Genomic DNA, 18,393 nt, shown 5'->3' on the forward strand with positions numbered 1-18,393 from the left:
GTATTGCGGGCACTAAAAAGTTATATTACTTTTTTCTCCTCATAGGGTATTAGGAGCAACTCTTTGTTGAATTAGTGGGTGGCTCTTAAAAGAGCCTTTGTGGGGTTTATTCAGACGAATTAGGTTTATTTCTTGGCGGCTTTCTCGGTCTTCTTGGGCAGCAAGACTGCCTGGATGTTGGGCAGTACACCGCCCTGAGCGATGGTCACTCCGCCCAGGAGTTTGTTGAGCTCCTCGTCGTTGCGGACGGCCAGCTGGAGGTGACGGGGGATGATACGAGTCTTCTTGTTGTCACGGGCAGCGTTTCCAGCCAACTCCAGGATCTCAGCGGTCAGGTACTCGAGGACAGCCGCCAGATAAACCGGGGCGCCGGCGCCGACTCTCTGGGCATAGTTGCCTTTACGCAGCAGCCTGTGGACACGACCCACGGGGAACTGGAGCCCGGCACGGGATGAGCGGGTCTTAGCCTTCGCCCTGGCCTTTCCGCCTGTCTTGCCTCGGCCGCTCATTTTGTGGATTCTATTTCTAGAGTATAAGCTCGAAGAAATGTGATGGAGGAGAGGAATACGAGACCTTTTATACGTTTGACTTTGTAACACACTATTATGTGATTGGTGGGACAGACTCTGTGTGCGCCCCACCAATCACTACTAGTGGCGTGATCGGCTCCTCCCAGTCTAAACTCTGGTTCCTCCCAAACAAGGAGGTTCCTGACCACAGACCAATCAGAGAAAGACGGCGTCTCAGAGTCGCTGAGATAAAATGAAAGAGTTTGCGCTCGTTTTATCACAACTTCTCTGTTAACGTAGAAGAGTGGAAATGGCCAGAACCAAGCAGACCGCGCGCAAGTCCACCGGAGGCAAAGCCCCCAGGAAGCAGCTCGCCACCAAGGCAGCTCGTAAGAGCGCGCCGGCAACCGGTGGAGTGAAGAAGCCTCACCGTTACCGTCCCGGTACAGTAGCTCTGAGGGAGATCCGTCGCTACCAGAAATCCACCGAGCTGCTGATCCGCAAGCTGCCCTTCCAGCGCCTGGTGAGGGAGATCGCACAGGACTTCAAGACCGACCTGCGATTCCAGAGCTCCGCCGTCATGGCTCTGCAGGAGTCAGCCGAGGCTTATCTGGTCGGTCTGTTTGAAGACACCAACCTGTGCGCCATCCACGCTAAGAGGGTGACCATCATGCCCAAAGACATCCAGCTGGCCCGTCGTATCCGTGGAGAACGTGCTTAAACTTTATCGATCACTGTCTGAACCCCAAAACGGCTCTTTTAAGAGCCACCCATCTATTTATTTAAAGAGCTTTTCCTCCTGTGAATCCAGTCCTATATTAATTCTGGCTACCTGGCATACTGCCTAGCCATTCCATGTCGACAGTGATAACTATGTCGACTACAAGTTAGGACAAATAAAAAAAATTGATCATACAGCAACACATTTTATTTCCCCACACAAAATGTATTATGTCAGACAAAAAAGGACTATTTCTGTACAATAACTTGCGTAGCGGTTCCATGTTCTGTTTTGGTGTGGGGCCTCATACATGTAGGCTACGCCAACTATTATTAGCCCTGAATAAAATGTCCACTGAAACTAATGGAAGATGTCATCCAAATCGACTAGGTATACCATACACTGCAGTCTTGATCCAAGTCCTTGCACGTAAACCTATGGTCGGTGCGATTGTGATCTGAGGACGTAAGGGAGGACAGGCAGACCTTTCTGCGTGGGCGTTACCCCCCCCCCTCCTCACCCAACGAGAAGCCGCTTTCTTATGCCAATAAAGCTCCATTGAATTGACTGTACCCACACACACTGACAAAGCATTATTGCTAGTCAACTCCTCTATTTCATTATTTGCTTATTTTATTTGTTCTTATTTTATGTTTTCAAGTGCCATCACTGATGCAATAATGTATATGCATGTGGTGTTATAAGATACACCATTTGCTCTGGACCATAATATTAACTTATTATTAATACTAATAAAGAAACTTGGCATAGCTCATGCAGTCTTGCAAAATACATACCTTTTACAGTGTAGTTATATCACTGGTGTTTCACATGACATAGATTAAAACAACAATGCTTTGCACCAACACAGGTAGTTTAGGTATTATGCAGCCATATAAGTTGCATATTTGTGATAGTATGCTTTTAATTTGCCTGTTAAAATATTGTATCATGAAAAATGCAGATCTACAAGCTAAAACACGCCCGTTGAAGTGCTGTAAGCTTGTAGATTGGCTATTTTAACTAATTTAGACAAATCTTACATGATCATTTGTGGAAAAGCTTTGAATATGTCCCCAAATATATAGGACCAACATGGTTGTGTGTTGGTGATTATAACGATACATTCATACAAAGGATTAGAGGAAAACCCATTGCATTTAATATTAATAATCACTGATAAATAATGTGAAAATCGCAGATCTACAAGCCGTGAGCTTGTAGATCTGCTATAGCAGAACTGGTAGAGCTGCTATATTGACGTTGTAAAGTTTTATTTATTAGATTATTATTTATTAAAGGGGCACATTTTCAGATCAGTGTGATAGTGGCACATGCAAAAGGAAGCGACCAATTTTATTCATGTGTAGCTAAACTATATGTCATGCACATTATGTGGGGTAGATTTGTAACCACAGAATTGGGGGGGGGGGGGGGGGGGGGGGAGTAAAAACAATATGTGCATGAGGCATGTCTTACCATAAGGCATAGAGAGAACTTACTAAATAACATTATGGACCAGAATCAGACTTTACAGTAAAAGCTGTTTTAATGTCGCTCTGAAAGCGTATGAATGAAATGACCACTTTCGGAGTTAAACCAACGTCTGGTTTTATGGTGTAGTCTTTGAGTATCATTTTGCGGTTATAGCGCCATATACTGATTATTATTAGACTTTGTTGATTTAATTATGTATTATTATAATAGCCTAATGTTACTTATTTTAATAGTGTGTTTAATACCACTAGAGGTCAAAGCCTGCTTATGGAAAACCTTGGCTTGCACATTAATGCATTCAAATCACACAGTAGTTTGTAAAGGAGAAAAGCTTTTAATCATATTAGTCCAAACCAGAGTTGAGATATTCTCTCCTAAATGATGTCCTCTACCTAATTGAGTTATTGGATAAAAACAACATTTAGGTAACTAGATGACATGACTGGACTAAGGAAAGGATCAAAATAAGCATGATGGCTTCTTCCTCTCCTTGCGCTGTATGTTGTTTCCTTATTGTTATATTGTATGCATTAACAATGTCTCAATACAACTAAACTAAACTATACAATTAGGGGGAAAGGGCACAGGGGCAGAGGCAATCAATATATGTCAAACAAATTAATTTAACACCAGTAACGGAGGGTCGGATCTGCACTAAGAGAGGAAGAGCAGCAGAAGAGTCAGACGATGAAGGAAAGGCTTGAGGATCTGGACAGGAAGATATCGACCCCACACGATCACACACGATCAGAGACATAGAGGAGGATCTGAGAGCTGAACACATCTCATTCCTGCAGAACTACAGAGCCACAAAGGAAAGAGTCCAGCTCACACTGCAGGACCCACAGCTGGACTCAGAAGCAGTGATAGATATGGCCAAACACCTGGGCAACCTGACCTTCAGAGTGTGGGAAAAGATGAAGAACATTGTCTCCTACACCCCTGTCATTCTGGGCTACAGCGCTGCCAATCCAAGGCTCAAATCCTGTCTGAAGGTCTCAAAAGCAGCAGCTTCCTGACAACCCAGAAAGGTTTAACTCCCTCTGCGTTGTGCTGGGTTCTGAGCGGCCTGACAGGTTCAGGGTCCTTTCTATATATGGGATATGGGTTCATAATAATGTATGAGTTTATTTGTACAGTGATTACTGTTATTATTATTTTAAACAAAGTAACAACATGCTTTGCAGAAATGTTAAAAACAGAAAACAATACTATCAACAACACATTAGGCAGGTGTATATAGAAAGCATTCAACTCAGGGTCAACCACCAATCTCTCATTTAGGCAGAATAGAGGACCATAGTCCAGCTGGACTGGATGGAATAGAATAGAGGGAATCTCCGATCCTGATACTAACACAAACATAAAACACACTTTCGCTGCCACACTCTTTTACCCTGGTCACAACCTCCCTCTAAAGATGTTACCAGCAGGGCCGGTTCCTGGCATAGGCAACATAAGCGGTCGCTTAGGGCCACAACCATAAGGGGGCCACATCACAGGGAGAAGACTGCAACGCGTTTTGAGCTTGTAGATCAGCTATTTTTCACTATATGCATTGTGGAGTGAGTGTGAAGTGGCCCTCTCGACATGTGGCCAAGACCCACAGGTTAATATCGGAATACTGATATATTATTGATTTCAGCTGTTACCCACTTTAATTACTTCAGTCTATAGTAGTAGCATAATGACCAGTGCTATAGTCTTTTTTGTCAATGTATTTGCATTTCATAAGGTTAACATACAAACATATAAATGTATTTGAAATTAAATAATAATGTTACTTTTCAGGATTCCAGTTAAAAAAAAATAGCTAAAAAGAATACAGGATTCCAATTTAAAACAATTTGAAAATAATGGATCACCGCAATGCTTGTAGATCATTTTTTTTTACAATATGCATTGTGGCCCTCTGGAGTGATTGTGAAATATAGTGGCCCTCTCCATCATCTAGTTGCCCACTCCTACCCTATCCAAATGCTACTTATTATTTTAATGCGCAATACAATTTAGATCTCACACAAGACAACAGAACTGAAAATATGCCACATACTGTAGAGTTGAATAGGCCTACAGGCTACAAGTTGCAATTTGAGACCAAAAGAACACAGGATGAAGGTGTGTGATGTTTTGTATGAATCTGATTCAAATCAATTGTTGTTTTTTCTTGTTATAACATTACACTCATGTTTTTGGACAAATTAAACAGTGTCTAGAAATAGATAATGTATTATAATAGTTATATCTTGGTTTTGAAATGTTTTTCATTAGAGCATATAGGCCTACATGTTTCTGTTTTAATAGCTTTTAACCAGAGAGAATGATCTAATAATGTTTTACCTCCATTGTAAACTTTATTGTGTGTTATAGGTAGAACTGTCTGATCTGTGCCAAAATGCAGATTTCTATGCATTTCTGGGGTTTTGACCGCCCCTCAAAACCCCAAATATTTTTGGCCGCCGGGCGGCCAGGATGTATCCCGTATTTGAATCTCTGGGAGTTGGCAACCCTATGTGTAGTTAGTAGATACATGCTTGAGTGCTAACAACAGACACCACATGTTCTACTAGATAGAAGAAGACATTATTATTTATAACTTTGGTTTTGGCGATTCAAAGACAGTTAATAAGTGCGCGCGTCCGTCAGTGGGGGGCCACCTAAAATAATCTTGCTTAGGGCCACCTGAACCCTAGAACCGGCCCTGGTTACCAGGGAAGGTCATGTGACTCAGAAGCAATGATTAGACTATGGAAACAATGATGTGAAGTGATGTTTCTGTGACGAGGTTGTGGATTTTTCATGATCCATGATGACTGCATTTGTGTGATGCCTAGAAGAAGATTAGCATATACAGTATGTTGTATGGACTCAGGGCTATTGTTCTAAAGAGTCTTAATTGGTTGTCTACTTCTTCTAATCTCTAAACAGCTTTTTCATAAACAAATACTAGTAGCCTAACCTTCGATGATCCTGTCACGGTACAACATATTTAGCCAATGGATTAATTTGTGGTCTGATTTCTCTGTAAAGAAAACTGTATGTGATGGAATTATGCTTAATTCAAATAAAAATCTGTCCAAAGTGTGTGTATAGCCTATATATATTTTTCTTCTTCAATCTGTGCCATATGTTATGACTTCAGGCAGAATCAAACAACGGACAAAATAGCATGGGTAAATAAAAACATTATTCCGCAAATTATTCCACAAATTAATTATTCAAAACTTGTGATCCGTTTCCATTAAATAGTTCTAAAGTAAGATCATGTCCAACTAGTTCATAGGGTGTTTTATTGAGAAGGCCTCATTTCTTAAGCAAGTTGAATTAATTGGTACAAAGTCTTTCGGTTACACCAATTGACATGTTTGTCATCATTCCTCCAAATATTACATCAATATTGAATAAAACCTTGACCTTTTCATTATAGGTCCTCAAAAAGAATACATTTAGCAAGTAACTGTTATCTTTATTTTCTAATGTCCCTTAAATTTAACTAGATCATATCTATGGACACAACATGAAAATAGATCTATATTTTCCCATTTATTCAAAGCATTTCCATGTTTATCCTTATGTATCTTCATAAAATGTTATAAAAAACACCATGGGGTCTGGGAATAATAGAATAATAGAATGTGCATGTGCATTTTTCATTGCAATGCTGAACACCTAAAAGCAAATAGGCTAAATTCTACTCTAATGTTTTGTTGCATTTGCTATTCCCCTTTTAGTGTTGAAAATCATCAACATCTCCATAACAGACATGTTTCAGACAGTAAATTAAGGCATTTGACAACACATATATGCTACGAAACAGCTCTTTAGACTCAAATGGCACATAAGACATTAATGTAGTTAACAGTTGAACTTAAAGTGGGCACATGTATGTATTTATTTATTTACTTTGCTAAATGCTGAATAACTCTACATTCCGAGAGTCTTATTTTTCTCCCCCTCCCCAGTAACAATGGTCTCCCATCCCCATCACCCCAGCACTTTAGAAAACACTGCCCACGGCACTCTAAACACCTCAAGGCACACCTCAATTTATATACATGAAAAATAGCATTTATTTTTTTAATTTTTGTTTGTATTTATTGAAAGAATAATGCTAAGTGGTTCTCTCTACTGATTGGATAGAATTGGTATCCAGACCTAAACATTTTTTCTTCTGTTTACTAAAGAGCTGGGGAGACAGGGAGATCTCTGTTATTTAGAATATCAGAATATAGACTTTCTCCCCACCCGCCTTTTCTACAAAAACACATCACCTAAACCCATTTTAACTGTAAGATGTGCTACATGTTTTTCGAGCAAGGACAGGCAACATCCTTAGAGATTTAATCTGATGATGAAATGTACATCAGTCATAATGGCTATGACTCCTGAAGGATCTGCACTGATGCTCTTCAATAAGCTGAGTTACCAGATCTTTCCACCAGAGGGTGATGCTGTTCCACCACACATGCACAGTAGAGGATGACATTTTATTCCCGTTCCCGTGGGTCCCGTGGGTCCCGCGGGATTCCCGTGGGACAGGAGTCAAATTTGTATTAATGCCAGGATCGGGACGGGACAGGAATGAAAATCAACAGGAGTGGGCAGGAGCGGGAATCATCCCAGACCAGTTCATCAAATCGCAGAAATAAATTGCACAGGAAAGTGAGGTCTTTGAACTGCGAACATTATAAGATTATACATTATATAATAATAAACATGATATCAAATATAATATGGATCAAAATAGAAAAACATCTGCGCGATTTTATTTTTTTATATTTTTTTCGGGAGCGGGATGTGAACGGGAGTGATTTTGACCAAGAGCGGGATGGGACCAGGAGTCATTTTACAGGAGTGGGACAGGATGGGATTTTTTTTCCCACTCTAGCCCAGGATTGGGATGGGACAGGATTTTTTCTGCGGGAGTGGGACGGGACAGGAGTGAAAATTCATCAAAATGTCATCCTCTAATGCACAGCACACCTCTAGGATTGTTTCATCAGGGCAGTCTTCTTCTCCATCATCTCTTGAGTGATTTAACAGTTTCCTCCAACGTCCTCTGTCACTTCGCTTTAATATAATACATAGTGTTCATTTATCAGTTTTTTATAACTCAGAGATTGTACAAAATCTATTAAACTAGAACTGCACTCTGTCGAGTTGCCAACTTGCGCCTTGCACATGTAGGCCATGTACTTGTGCGCCAGCAGAGCGCGCCATGAGATGCGCTCACCACTGTCATCACCAGGAATGCTGGTCCCTCATTGGCTGTTAATGATGACTTTGCCAGAAATTCTGGACCCTGATTGGACTATGGGCTTAAACACGGACAGACACCAACATACATGCATACGTACATACGCAGTCGAACGCAGCACTTGCGCGCTCCGCTGGCGCAAGTCATCACCGCATAGTATTTCTACCGTGGCACCTATGATGCCACGACGAGGTCCGACATCAGCTCCTCTTTCCACGGCGACTCCTCCTCCGCCACCTCCCTCTTTCCCGTTCGTCTGGAGGAGAGGAAGAGGAGGTGGTGGTGGTAGCACCACCCTTCTTCTCCCTGGTGCTCCTCTGCAGGGACATGCTGGGACAGCCCGGGAAAAAGAGTTGGAGAGGCCCTCATTGCGCGCTATAGAGAGAGATCTCTCTCTATAGCGCTGCTGCTACTCAAAGATTTGCCATTTCAGATCATGACAAGTGACAAGCCAATAGGCCAATTACATGTGATTACATTTCGTCATTGTCGGGTGGAAACCATGTATGTCCAAAACCATTTGAAAAATGATTTAAGCGAGTGAAAACAGCCGATCTACAAGCACACAACGCCTCGCACCGCGAGGCGTTGTGTGCTTGTAGATCTGCTGTTATGATGAAGCAGGGCTTTACTTTGAAACTTGGAGATACGAGGTTTGACGATTTACTTTGTTGGCCGCCCAGCCCCCAAAATGGAACGAAGGCCGACATTTATTTTTTTATTTTTTTCCTAATGGCCGGCCCGGCCCGGCCGGGAATGAACCGGCCGTTCGGGAATTGTCCCGCTTTTCCCAATGGCCAGCACGTCCCTGCTTCCAGGTGAGTGGAGGAGGGAGTGTGGCTGGTGGTAGTGGATTGGCGAGGCCTTAAGCTGGACCAAAAAGAAGGGCAGAGCAAGGAGCTCCTTTCCTTATTTTAAAATCATGTATGGTGACTTGTTGTGTGTTTCCGCTCACCTGAATATTGATTGGACTGAAATGTCTAGCAAGAACATTTATTGTGCCATATGTGATGATCTGTATGGTGGTGTTTTCCCATACAGAAATCTTGATGACAAACAGCAGCGGGTGTTTCTAAAAAAATATTTGGAATAAAAATGTATCAGAAAAGAAGAGAGACATCATGTGGCTGGTATCTGTAAGGAGACTGGCCGTTAGAGCAGTGGTCAAGTGGAGCTTATGTAGAAACTGCTAAATGCCCTTTTGTCAATTGTGACGAAGACGAAACAGTAGAACACCTGGCTGCTAGTGGATTGTCTCAGGTCACAATATGTTTGGGGGGAAATGTCCCGTATTGGTTTTAAAGTAAAGGTGACTTATAACGCTGTAATGTATGGTGTTTTTGAAGAGACTCTTTCAACCATGGACCAGGACTTTTATTGGTCTGTGGTATGTACCACAGTTAACAAACTGTGGAACACCCGCTGTGTAATGACAATGAAGCAAGAGGCCACCTCTGGAGAGGTGGTCTTTAAGCAAATAGTCACTGAGCTGAAGAGACAAAGAACTTTGGACTCGAAAAAAAACGTACTGAAGCCGTGGCACCTTTTGAGCTTGTAACTCTGTATTTATATTTATTATATTTCTATTTTTTTCTACTTTATTATGTGCTTTCTATTTAAAGGCCTATTTTGGGCTAGATGTGAAAAAAAAGGAAAAGAAAAGAAAAAAAGGGGAGGATTTATAAGAAGAAAAGTAATGCCCTTACATGTATTTCCTGTGCTTATAATGTAATTACGATCTAATATATTGACATGCCTGTTTCTGGTTTGTTTGTATGAATGCTTTAAAAAAAATGTCTGTAAACTGCAAATTCTCAATAAAGTTTATTTAAAAAGCTGGTGGTAGTAGGGGTGAGGGGGGCGCGGGGACGGGGTGAGGCGGTGTGAGGAGGGGTGGTGCTGCTGGTGCTGCGACGCCGCTGCCGGGTCACAGCAGTGTTGGTGGCGGCGGGCTCGCCTCTGGTGCAGCCGCGACTGCAGCTGCTCCAGCTTGCAGCGCAGCGTCACGTTCTCCCTGATAGGGGGCACTAGTTGTCGGGGGCGATGGCCCTCTACCACTGTTACTTGAGCCTGGAGTAGCCGGGCTCTGTCCTCCTTCTTGAGTAGTGGTTCCGATTGTAACTACTTAAACTGTAGTAGAGTCCAGTAAGCAGAACCCACATGTGCAACATAGCCAATGCTGTAGACCGCACTAAAACCTGCATGTCTCCAGTAGTCATGATGGTGGTGTAAATGCGTGCCATATACGCGTAGGTACCCATGCCCCAGTACAAGGCACTAAAATTGCTCGAGTCATAACATTCATTGGACGTACAGGTGTCCCAGTGCAAAGCAAAGGTAACGGTGGTGCTGTAGAATGTGCGCAGACTCATGGCCAGGTCTAAGAGCAGCTTGTGCACAGTGAGCAGTCGCCAGGCCCCAACAAACACCAATAGCCGGGGACCCACAAGCCCAAAAGCTCAAGGAATAGGGTAGGACATGTGATTTTCTGCCGTACTTTTTATTTCTGTTTTATCTATTAGTTTGGTCATTAAGGTCCACAGAATGAGAGGCCTGCTCTGCAGGAAACATCACGAAAGAAAGTTATGGCCATTTGTATATTCACTGTCCCATTGACTCCACTAGAAATATTTAAAAAATAAAATACATGTGCTTTAAGTAGCATGTGAGGGGTCAAACTAGGGGTTCTTCATGATTCTGAATCCATTTCAAGCATTTGTTTTGCATGAAAAACATTCCTTGGGTTAACCTTCAGCAGCCCAAAACTGTGAAAAGTGGAAAAAAGGTGATGACTCATCACTTTTCACAGTTTTAGGCTGCTGAAAGTTAACCCAAGGAATGTTTTTCATGCAAAACAAAATGCTTGCAATGGATTCAGGATCATGAAAACCCCCCAGTTTGACCCCTCACATGCTAATTAAAGCAGACTTTATTTCCCTTTTTAAATATTTCTAGTGGAGTCATGGGACAGTGAATGTACAAATGGCCATAACTTTTTTTCGCGATGTTTCCAGCAGAGCAGGCCTCTCATTTGTGGACCTTAATGACCAAACTAATAGATAAAACAAAAATAAAAAGTACGGCAGAAAATCACATATCCCCTCCCATTTTGGTGACTGGGTCCCCGGCTACAAGCTGTAGAAGACGCCGTGCCACAGGCGACCGACCGTTATGGTGGAGAATCACACAAGAACGGTTTGTAGAGCAATGATGACGGGATACTCCATGTACATTAGAGTTGGATAGTCATAGTATGTCTGGTATGCAAGAACAACAACTGAGACCATTATATCCAGCAGCAACCGGATGATGGTAACTCCAATGGTAGGTATTATTGTCCCCATCAGCACTGGGATGATCTGTGTGCAGCATTGCTGGGCATGCACGAACAGTCAACAGTGTGCTGAAATTAGCTATGTGCAGCAGCAACACAGACATTATTTAGCTTGATTTTTTTAAGCAGAACTACTGAGCTTAGCTTTTAGTTATTAGCTAAACGTCTGGTCTATTTATGTGTGTTCTGAGGACGTAAGGGAGGACAGGCAGACCCCCATGCCCCTCCCACTGGGTGTTGCCAAAAGCTGCCGCCCAGCCAACAATAACCCCTCCCCTCTCAACCCAGCAACAGCCCTCCTTCTACTAGTGGTCCTCAAACTGTTTCATGCCAAGGACCCCCACTTTGATTTATATTAAGCCATGGATCCCCCCCTTCTGGAAAGAGGAGATTTGTAAACAATTTGCTAAATTATTCATAATGTATTGTAAGATGTGCTATTTTATAATAGGAAAAGTATCAAATAATGGTTAAACACAGACTTGTTTGTATATTAATTGATGTTGCTGGGGACCCCCTGAAATACCCTCAAGGACTCCCAGGGGTCCCCGGACCTGACTTTGAGAACCACAGTTCTATACATTCTCTCTGCTCATTTGTCTCATATTAGCCCACAACATTTTGGTCTTATTATGGCATTAATTCATGCATGCAGGCATACTCAACATTGTTGTGAAGACAGGTACTGCACTGTGGAAGTAAACCGAACAAACAATGGTGAGAAGATCCTCATGTGTGACAGACAGACACCCCCCTTGCGCTCGCATATATGCGCACGCTCATGGTCACAGAGTGAAGTTTGAATACTATGAAGTGTGGTCTATTGTTTAATGTGTGAATTCCTTCGCCAGCTGCCATTATCACCTCAAAAGACAATAGCCACACATCTTCACCTCAGACTACTGGGCTATTGAAGTCTGCCCATCCCCTCCTCCGGTGAATCATATCAGATGTGCTTTCTCTGATGGTTTTTGAATGGCCACACTTGGCTACGGAAACATTCTGCTGGTCACACTACGTATATTGCATATCACGGTAGAACACACAACTTTTTTTAGGCATAGTTTTACTGAGGTTACTTTCAGGAATACCTGGTGATTTGACCCAGGGGCGAGCGTGTTCTGGGGCAAGCGTTCCTGTATTCCTTGGGGACATATTATCTATTTAAACCTGCTCACCGATGTATTGTGCAAAATGTGCACAATCCATTTCTAGTATGTCCTACATTATGTACACCAGCTGAACAGTACAGTCACAGAGGGCCTGGTCTGATGTTAAGTTGTCTTAATGTACTGTATGTTGTCTTTATATCACTTTTTTTTTTTGCCTTTATTGATAGCATACAGTAGACTGACAGGACATGGGGAGAGAGAGATGGGGAGTGACATGCGGCAACGGTCGTCCGGATCGGGAATCGAACCGGCGACACCGCGGCAACCATGCCTATGTGGCGGTGCCTATGTGGTATGCGCCCTGACCAGTAGGCCACCGGACACCCTGTCTTTCTATCTAATTACTGTTGCTCTGCGACTTCCATTCTGTACTTGTTCTCTACCTGTAGGCTTTGTTTCATAATTCTGACAGCACTATACTATGACAGGTGAATTTCTCCCAGGATCAATAAAGGTCTGTCTAGTCCCTCTATTTGAACCACCTGTTGTGAGGGGAGAGGTTTGCAGGACTACTTCTTCACACCACTTTCCACTGTGATTTCCTGGAGTTTATGTTTACACAAATATGTACTGTTCTCTGTCAAGTCCTGTCTGAACCTTCTGCGTTGAAGCAGTCATGCTCAATCTTTTTCGTGTCAAGGACCCCTAACACTGTCAAGATTTGTTAAAATAAATGTTCAAAGCTCAATGCCAGCAAATGAGTTTATATGAAATAGACTTGTGTATATCAGTGTTTCTTTGTTTATTTTGAAAAAGCAATACAACCACAAGGATACAGCAATTTGAGGATTACACAAGAAAGTCGTGAGACGTATTTCCGCTGAGGTCCTCAAACACTTAGTTAAAAAGTTAAAAACACATTCACATTACAGTACAAACACATACCTAAGGGTGCCTTGATGCGAGTCCAGGGGTGCCGCAGAATACTTTGATATTTGGAATTCATCAATATCACTTCAGTTTAACCACTTAGACCCTCTCTATACTTAATACAATGGACCTGAGTTGCACTGTACTTGGTGAGATCTCTTTACTGAATATCTTTGCCAAAAATAGCAGCGGGTCGTGAGCTTGTAGATCTGCTATTGTTGGTGAATGTTTCCCCTCAGAATAGGGATGCTGGGGTCCCCCAGAAAAATGTATTTTCAATGTGTCCTATGATGGAAAGTGATATGCTCTCATGTTTTCCTTGTGACATACTGTATGTAAGTGGGACTTAAAGTATGCTACTATTTACAGTAATAAGACATGCAAGGTTCTAAAATTAACTATGTCATTCAGGGGTGCTGTGGATGAAAATGTTATTTCCAGGGGTGCACTGAGTCAAAACAGTTTGAGAACCACTGGTGTAGATATTAACAGCAAAAGCTAAACATGGAGTGCAGAGGTCAGTTAAGTCAGTGGTCTGTTGAATGCATGGATGAGAGAAAGGTGTAGAATGTGTAACACTGTTGAGGACTAAAAACCTGACCAAGCTCACATCGAAACTCCAAGGAGTCTTAGACCTCAGTCAGAAAAGCTGTGCTATATGTTCTCTGATGTTTTCAAAGTGGTTTAACAGATCCATGGGCGTCATTGTGTCTTCATGTCACTGGCTTCCTTTGAAAATGAATGGTAGCCTGTAGCTTTGTGTCTGACAATGTGAATACAGCATCAAGGCTTATTTTCGCTCAATGGTTAAAGGTATATATTTTTGTGTGTGATCACTTTCCTATTTTTCTTTCACAACAATGAACCAGTAGAGCCAGAGCCAGAGTAGTAGTGATGCATTTGTGTCTCCACCCAGAATCAAAGGTGGTACATTTATTATATCAAATTATTGCAGTAGGGGCGAGACCATCCTACAACCTTCGACCAGGTTTCAACTTGGTTGTTAATCCACCAACCAGGTTGCAAAGGGATTTGGTTCCCCTGGTATCACAGGGATCTCCATACGTGGCAATACAAGGGATTTGGCTCCCCTGACATCACAGTGATTATATATTGGCATTCACAGATATGGGCTTAATATTGATGACATCAGGGATCTCCATATATGGGCATAAAAGGGATCTGGTTCCTCTGGCTTCACAGGGATCTCTATATCTCCATATATGGGCATAATGGTATTTGTTCCCCTGGCATCACAGGGATCTCCATATACTGTATGGCAATAAAGGGGATTTGGTTCCCATGACATCACAGTGATGTCAGAGTGTGATTGTGATGTCCGCGTGAGAGTCAAATAACAAAAAGATACAAGCGGTATACCCATACAGAAAGATACGGTCAAGATGTGACGGTTCTGATAGTAAACTGCGACCTACAGTCGCAATAATTATTAGTACACCTATGTACTGTATTGTCTGAAGGAAGCCAAACAACAAGTTAATCATGTACCTGCTCTCCCTACGTAAGCAAGTTCACCCCGTATATGAGAGAACGAATATTCCAGATTGGACTCATTTCTCCTACCAAACACCTTGCAGGAATCTGTTCTCACTGCAGGAGGAGGAAGCTTGGCTGGATTCATTAATCCTCATATGCACCTAGTAGGGCATTCACGGATAGTGATTTTTAGTATTAGTAAGTAAGCAAGAGGCGTTGCGAGGCGTTGTGAGCATGTAGATCTGCTATTTTCACAATATTTATCTGTGGAATCGAGTCACATTAATACCTACAATTTCAAGTGCTTGTCAGGGTGGGGGGTCCCCAGTTCAAATATGTTTGTTTTGGGGGTCACAGCCTAAAAAGGTTTGAGAAGCCCTGGTATAGAGCATTAACAAATTCATCCACCAGGGGCATTGACAACTCATTCTTATGACTTCCTATCTAGCCAAGCTTTATAAACGATATCGTTTTTAAAGAGAAAACAATAAAAAATTTAAACAAGCGAATATTCGACTTCGGTGAACAACGTCGAATAGTGACTTTGATATTCGAATATTCAAATATTTGGTGAATGCCCTAGCACCTAGTAGCCTACACACATAAGCACTCTGAATGAGAGAACAGTTACTCAAACTAAAAATTCAATGTATAACTGGAACTCAAATCACATGGACCACATAAGACAATAATAATAACAATACTAATAATAATGCATGTTATTCTTAATAGAGCTTTTATTGGAAAATATAATATTGAAAGCAATAAAACAAAAAAAGCAAGTATACTGAGATCAATGTCAACTCGGAAAAGCAATTCTAAACAGGTGCATGCTACCCGTTTTGGTGCCCGGTGCACAACTGGACGTCCGGTGCCCTCCGCACGGGCGCTTTTTTTTTCTTTCTTTCTTTTTTCGGTCGGATGTCTTTTCACGATTCAAATTCTTTTTTTCCGATTGCTTTTGCACGCTGTAACAGCAAACATGAGCCATAAAAGATATACAACAACAGAACAAAGAGATATCTACTGTATATAACAGGGCGGGTGGCGCTTCAGCTCTGACTGAGCGAGAAATTCCCTTGATCAATATTTCACTCAAATGAAATGTATCTATCATCCACACAAGTAGGTTATAGGTGTTTATAATAAACAGTAGCCTATATCACCACCACCAGCAGTCAACTCAAAGCCAAGGATAAGATTTGAAATGCAATGAGACAGATTGGCTGAATGAAAAACACTTGCCATAAGAATCAATAACCAACAGGATTGAATATTGAAAAAAACAATGCCGTAGATGTAACATAGAATTCTGGCTAGATTAGATCTCCATCGAGCCGTGGCTCACACTACCCCAGCCACTTGGGAACGCTTGTGGCAATGGATAAAGTGCTCTCTGTAGCGCAGAACGGCATTTCTCCTCGCTCCACTCCGCTCATGAGCTCTGGTATGAAGTCTACGACTGTTGCAAAGTGCCGGTGTTGTATCATTTTCGCTACGACTACGAGCGAAAGAACCGGTACTTTTGAGCTGGACCAGTGCTCCTTTAGCGACCAGGCTCTTGAAAATCCAAGTCTAAAATTAATTGTATAATAGGCCTACCTTTTAAAACAAACACACAAACAAATTGAAGATATTCCATAAATAAAAAGTCTTAAAAAGGTTGTGAAAAATGATGATCTACAAGCTCGCAACGCAGCGTGAAACAACCCGTTGTGCACTTAGATTTGTTATTCTCACTAGTGTGGGCCTCGAACTGGAAAGTTCAATTTTAGGATGGATAGATAGATAAATAGATAGAACCTTCCATGCTTGCAAAATGTTAGTGATTATATATTGTATGAGGAAGCTGCATAGAAATGGATTGAAAGTAGGAATACATAGACACTTTAAAGTAGCCATAACAAGTTTTATTTTCGACAAAACAGATACAGTATGATCATAACAACATTACATCATCATCATCATGGACATGTTGACATCACTGATCAGAGTGTTGCCTTACAGTGGTTCTCACAAGGACCAAGGGCCCCCAAATTGAGCTGCATTTGGCTGAGGACCCTTTGTGCGAAGGACCCCAGAAGAGTTCTCATTTCCTACCATCAACATCATAGCCGAATAATCATCATCATCATGTTCCACAGTTATACTGAACTTCCGTGGTAACATCGTCAGAGGGAGAGTTTCAAAAGTGTGAATGTATGGAACAAGTTTGTTGGTGAAAGTGTGTGTGAAGGTGTGTATGTGTGTGTTGGTGTCAGGGTCAGAGAACGACAGCTTTCCTCTGTTCCAGTCCAGCTTGACTCTGATCTTCTGAGGTTTCTGCTTCAATGAGATCTCAGTGAATGGCCCTGGTGTGCAGGCTACACTGTATGTACCTTCGGCGAACTCCATTCTCCAAGATAGACGTGGCATGTCGTCTGTGTCCTCGCGGAACTCTTCAGACACACCCACATCCCAGTTTGTATTGTCTCCAACCTCCACATCCCAGCTATGAATCCCTGAGTCAAAGCGCTCTGATGCCTGGACAACCATGTGTTCAAACTCTGTGAAGGGATTCTGGATCTCTGGATCATATCTCAGAGTGGTCATATCATCAGACAGGACAAGTCTTGCATAGACAGTGCAGGGGTCCAGAATGACAGGATGGTAGGAGACAATGTCCTTCATCTTTTCCCAGACTCTGAAGGTCATGTTGCCCAGGTGTTTGGCCATGTCTAACAGGTCCCATGCGTAGTCCCGTGGGTCCTCCAGTGTGAACTGGGCTCTTTCCATCGTAGTCTTGTAGTTCTGTAGGAAGGAGATGTGGTCAGCTCTCAGATCCTCCTCTATGGCTCTGATTGTGTGTGAAAGGGTTGATATGTCTCTGTTAAGACCCTCAATCTTCTCCTTCAACATCTGACTCTTCTGCTGCTCTTCTGCTCTCACTGCAGTGATCCTGGCCTCCTCTTCTTCATGAAGGAATAGACGTAGACTACTGAACTGTTCCCTAATCAGCCTCACTGTGTCCTGGCCCTGGCGCTTGATGCATTTTGCTGTGATCTTGACACATTTTGTTTTAAATGCATTGAATGTCTTCAGTTTCTCCTTTAAAGGCTTCAGTGATTCCTGGATGTCATCCTTGTGGTCCAGTGCAGCTTCATCGATGGGTCTGAAACTGTGGTTTGTGTGTTTTTCTGAATGAAGACACACATTGCACACTGGCTGTTGACATTCCAGACAGAAGAGCTTGAGCTCCTCAGAGTGCAGACTGCAGAGATCACCAGACCCTGATGAAGTTCTCTGACGTTTTGAAGGTCTCTGATGTCTCTCCTGCTGGGCTGGCATTGCAAGCCGGCGTGAGGGGGCGCAGGCTCTGCTACCCTGTGTGAAGGCCTCACACAGGTTCCTCAGAGCCAGGTTACAGGGTGGATCGTCCGTTGAAGATGTTTTCTTACAAACTGGACATTCAGTTATTTTCTTCTCTCTCCACCATTTCAGCACACAGGCTTTGCAGAAGCTGTGGCTACACAGCAGGAGAACAGGATCTTTAAAGA

At 42.4% G+C, this 18,393-nt stretch overlaps 3 protein-coding genes across 4 annotated transcripts in view; 2 read left to right on the top strand and 1 right to left on the bottom strand.

Moving 5' to 3' along the window:
- Positions 1–18,393, top strand: part of LOC308283909 (histone H1-like) — a gene marked incomplete at both ends in the record, with an annotated part of 141,916 nt that overhangs the window by 9,160 nt on the left and 114,363 nt on the right. The window lies entirely within an intron of this gene.
- Positions 126–509, bottom strand: LOC308283940 (histone H2A-like; the record flags this gene model as incomplete). Its single annotated transcript, XM_080724454.1, has 1 exon — positions 126–509. The coding sequence occupies one exon, from the start codon at positions 507–509 to the stop codon at positions 126–128; it is 384 nt and encodes a 127-aa protein (XP_080580580.1).
- LOC308283934 (histone H3.2) lies at positions 820–1,230 on the top strand (the record flags this gene model as incomplete). The annotated part of the gene is made up of 1 exon (XM_080724448.1): positions 820–1,230. The coding sequence occupies one exon, from the start codon at positions 820–822 to the stop codon at positions 1,228–1,230; it is 411 nt and encodes a 136-aa protein (XP_080580574.1).

The sequence above is a fragment of the Nannobrachium achirus genome, assembly GCF_963921795.1.
Source record: "Nannobrachium achirus genome assembly, chromosome: 4".
NCBI classification, from domain to species: domain Eukaryota; kingdom Metazoa; phylum Chordata; class Actinopteri; order Myctophiformes; family Myctophidae; genus Nannobrachium; species Nannobrachium achirus.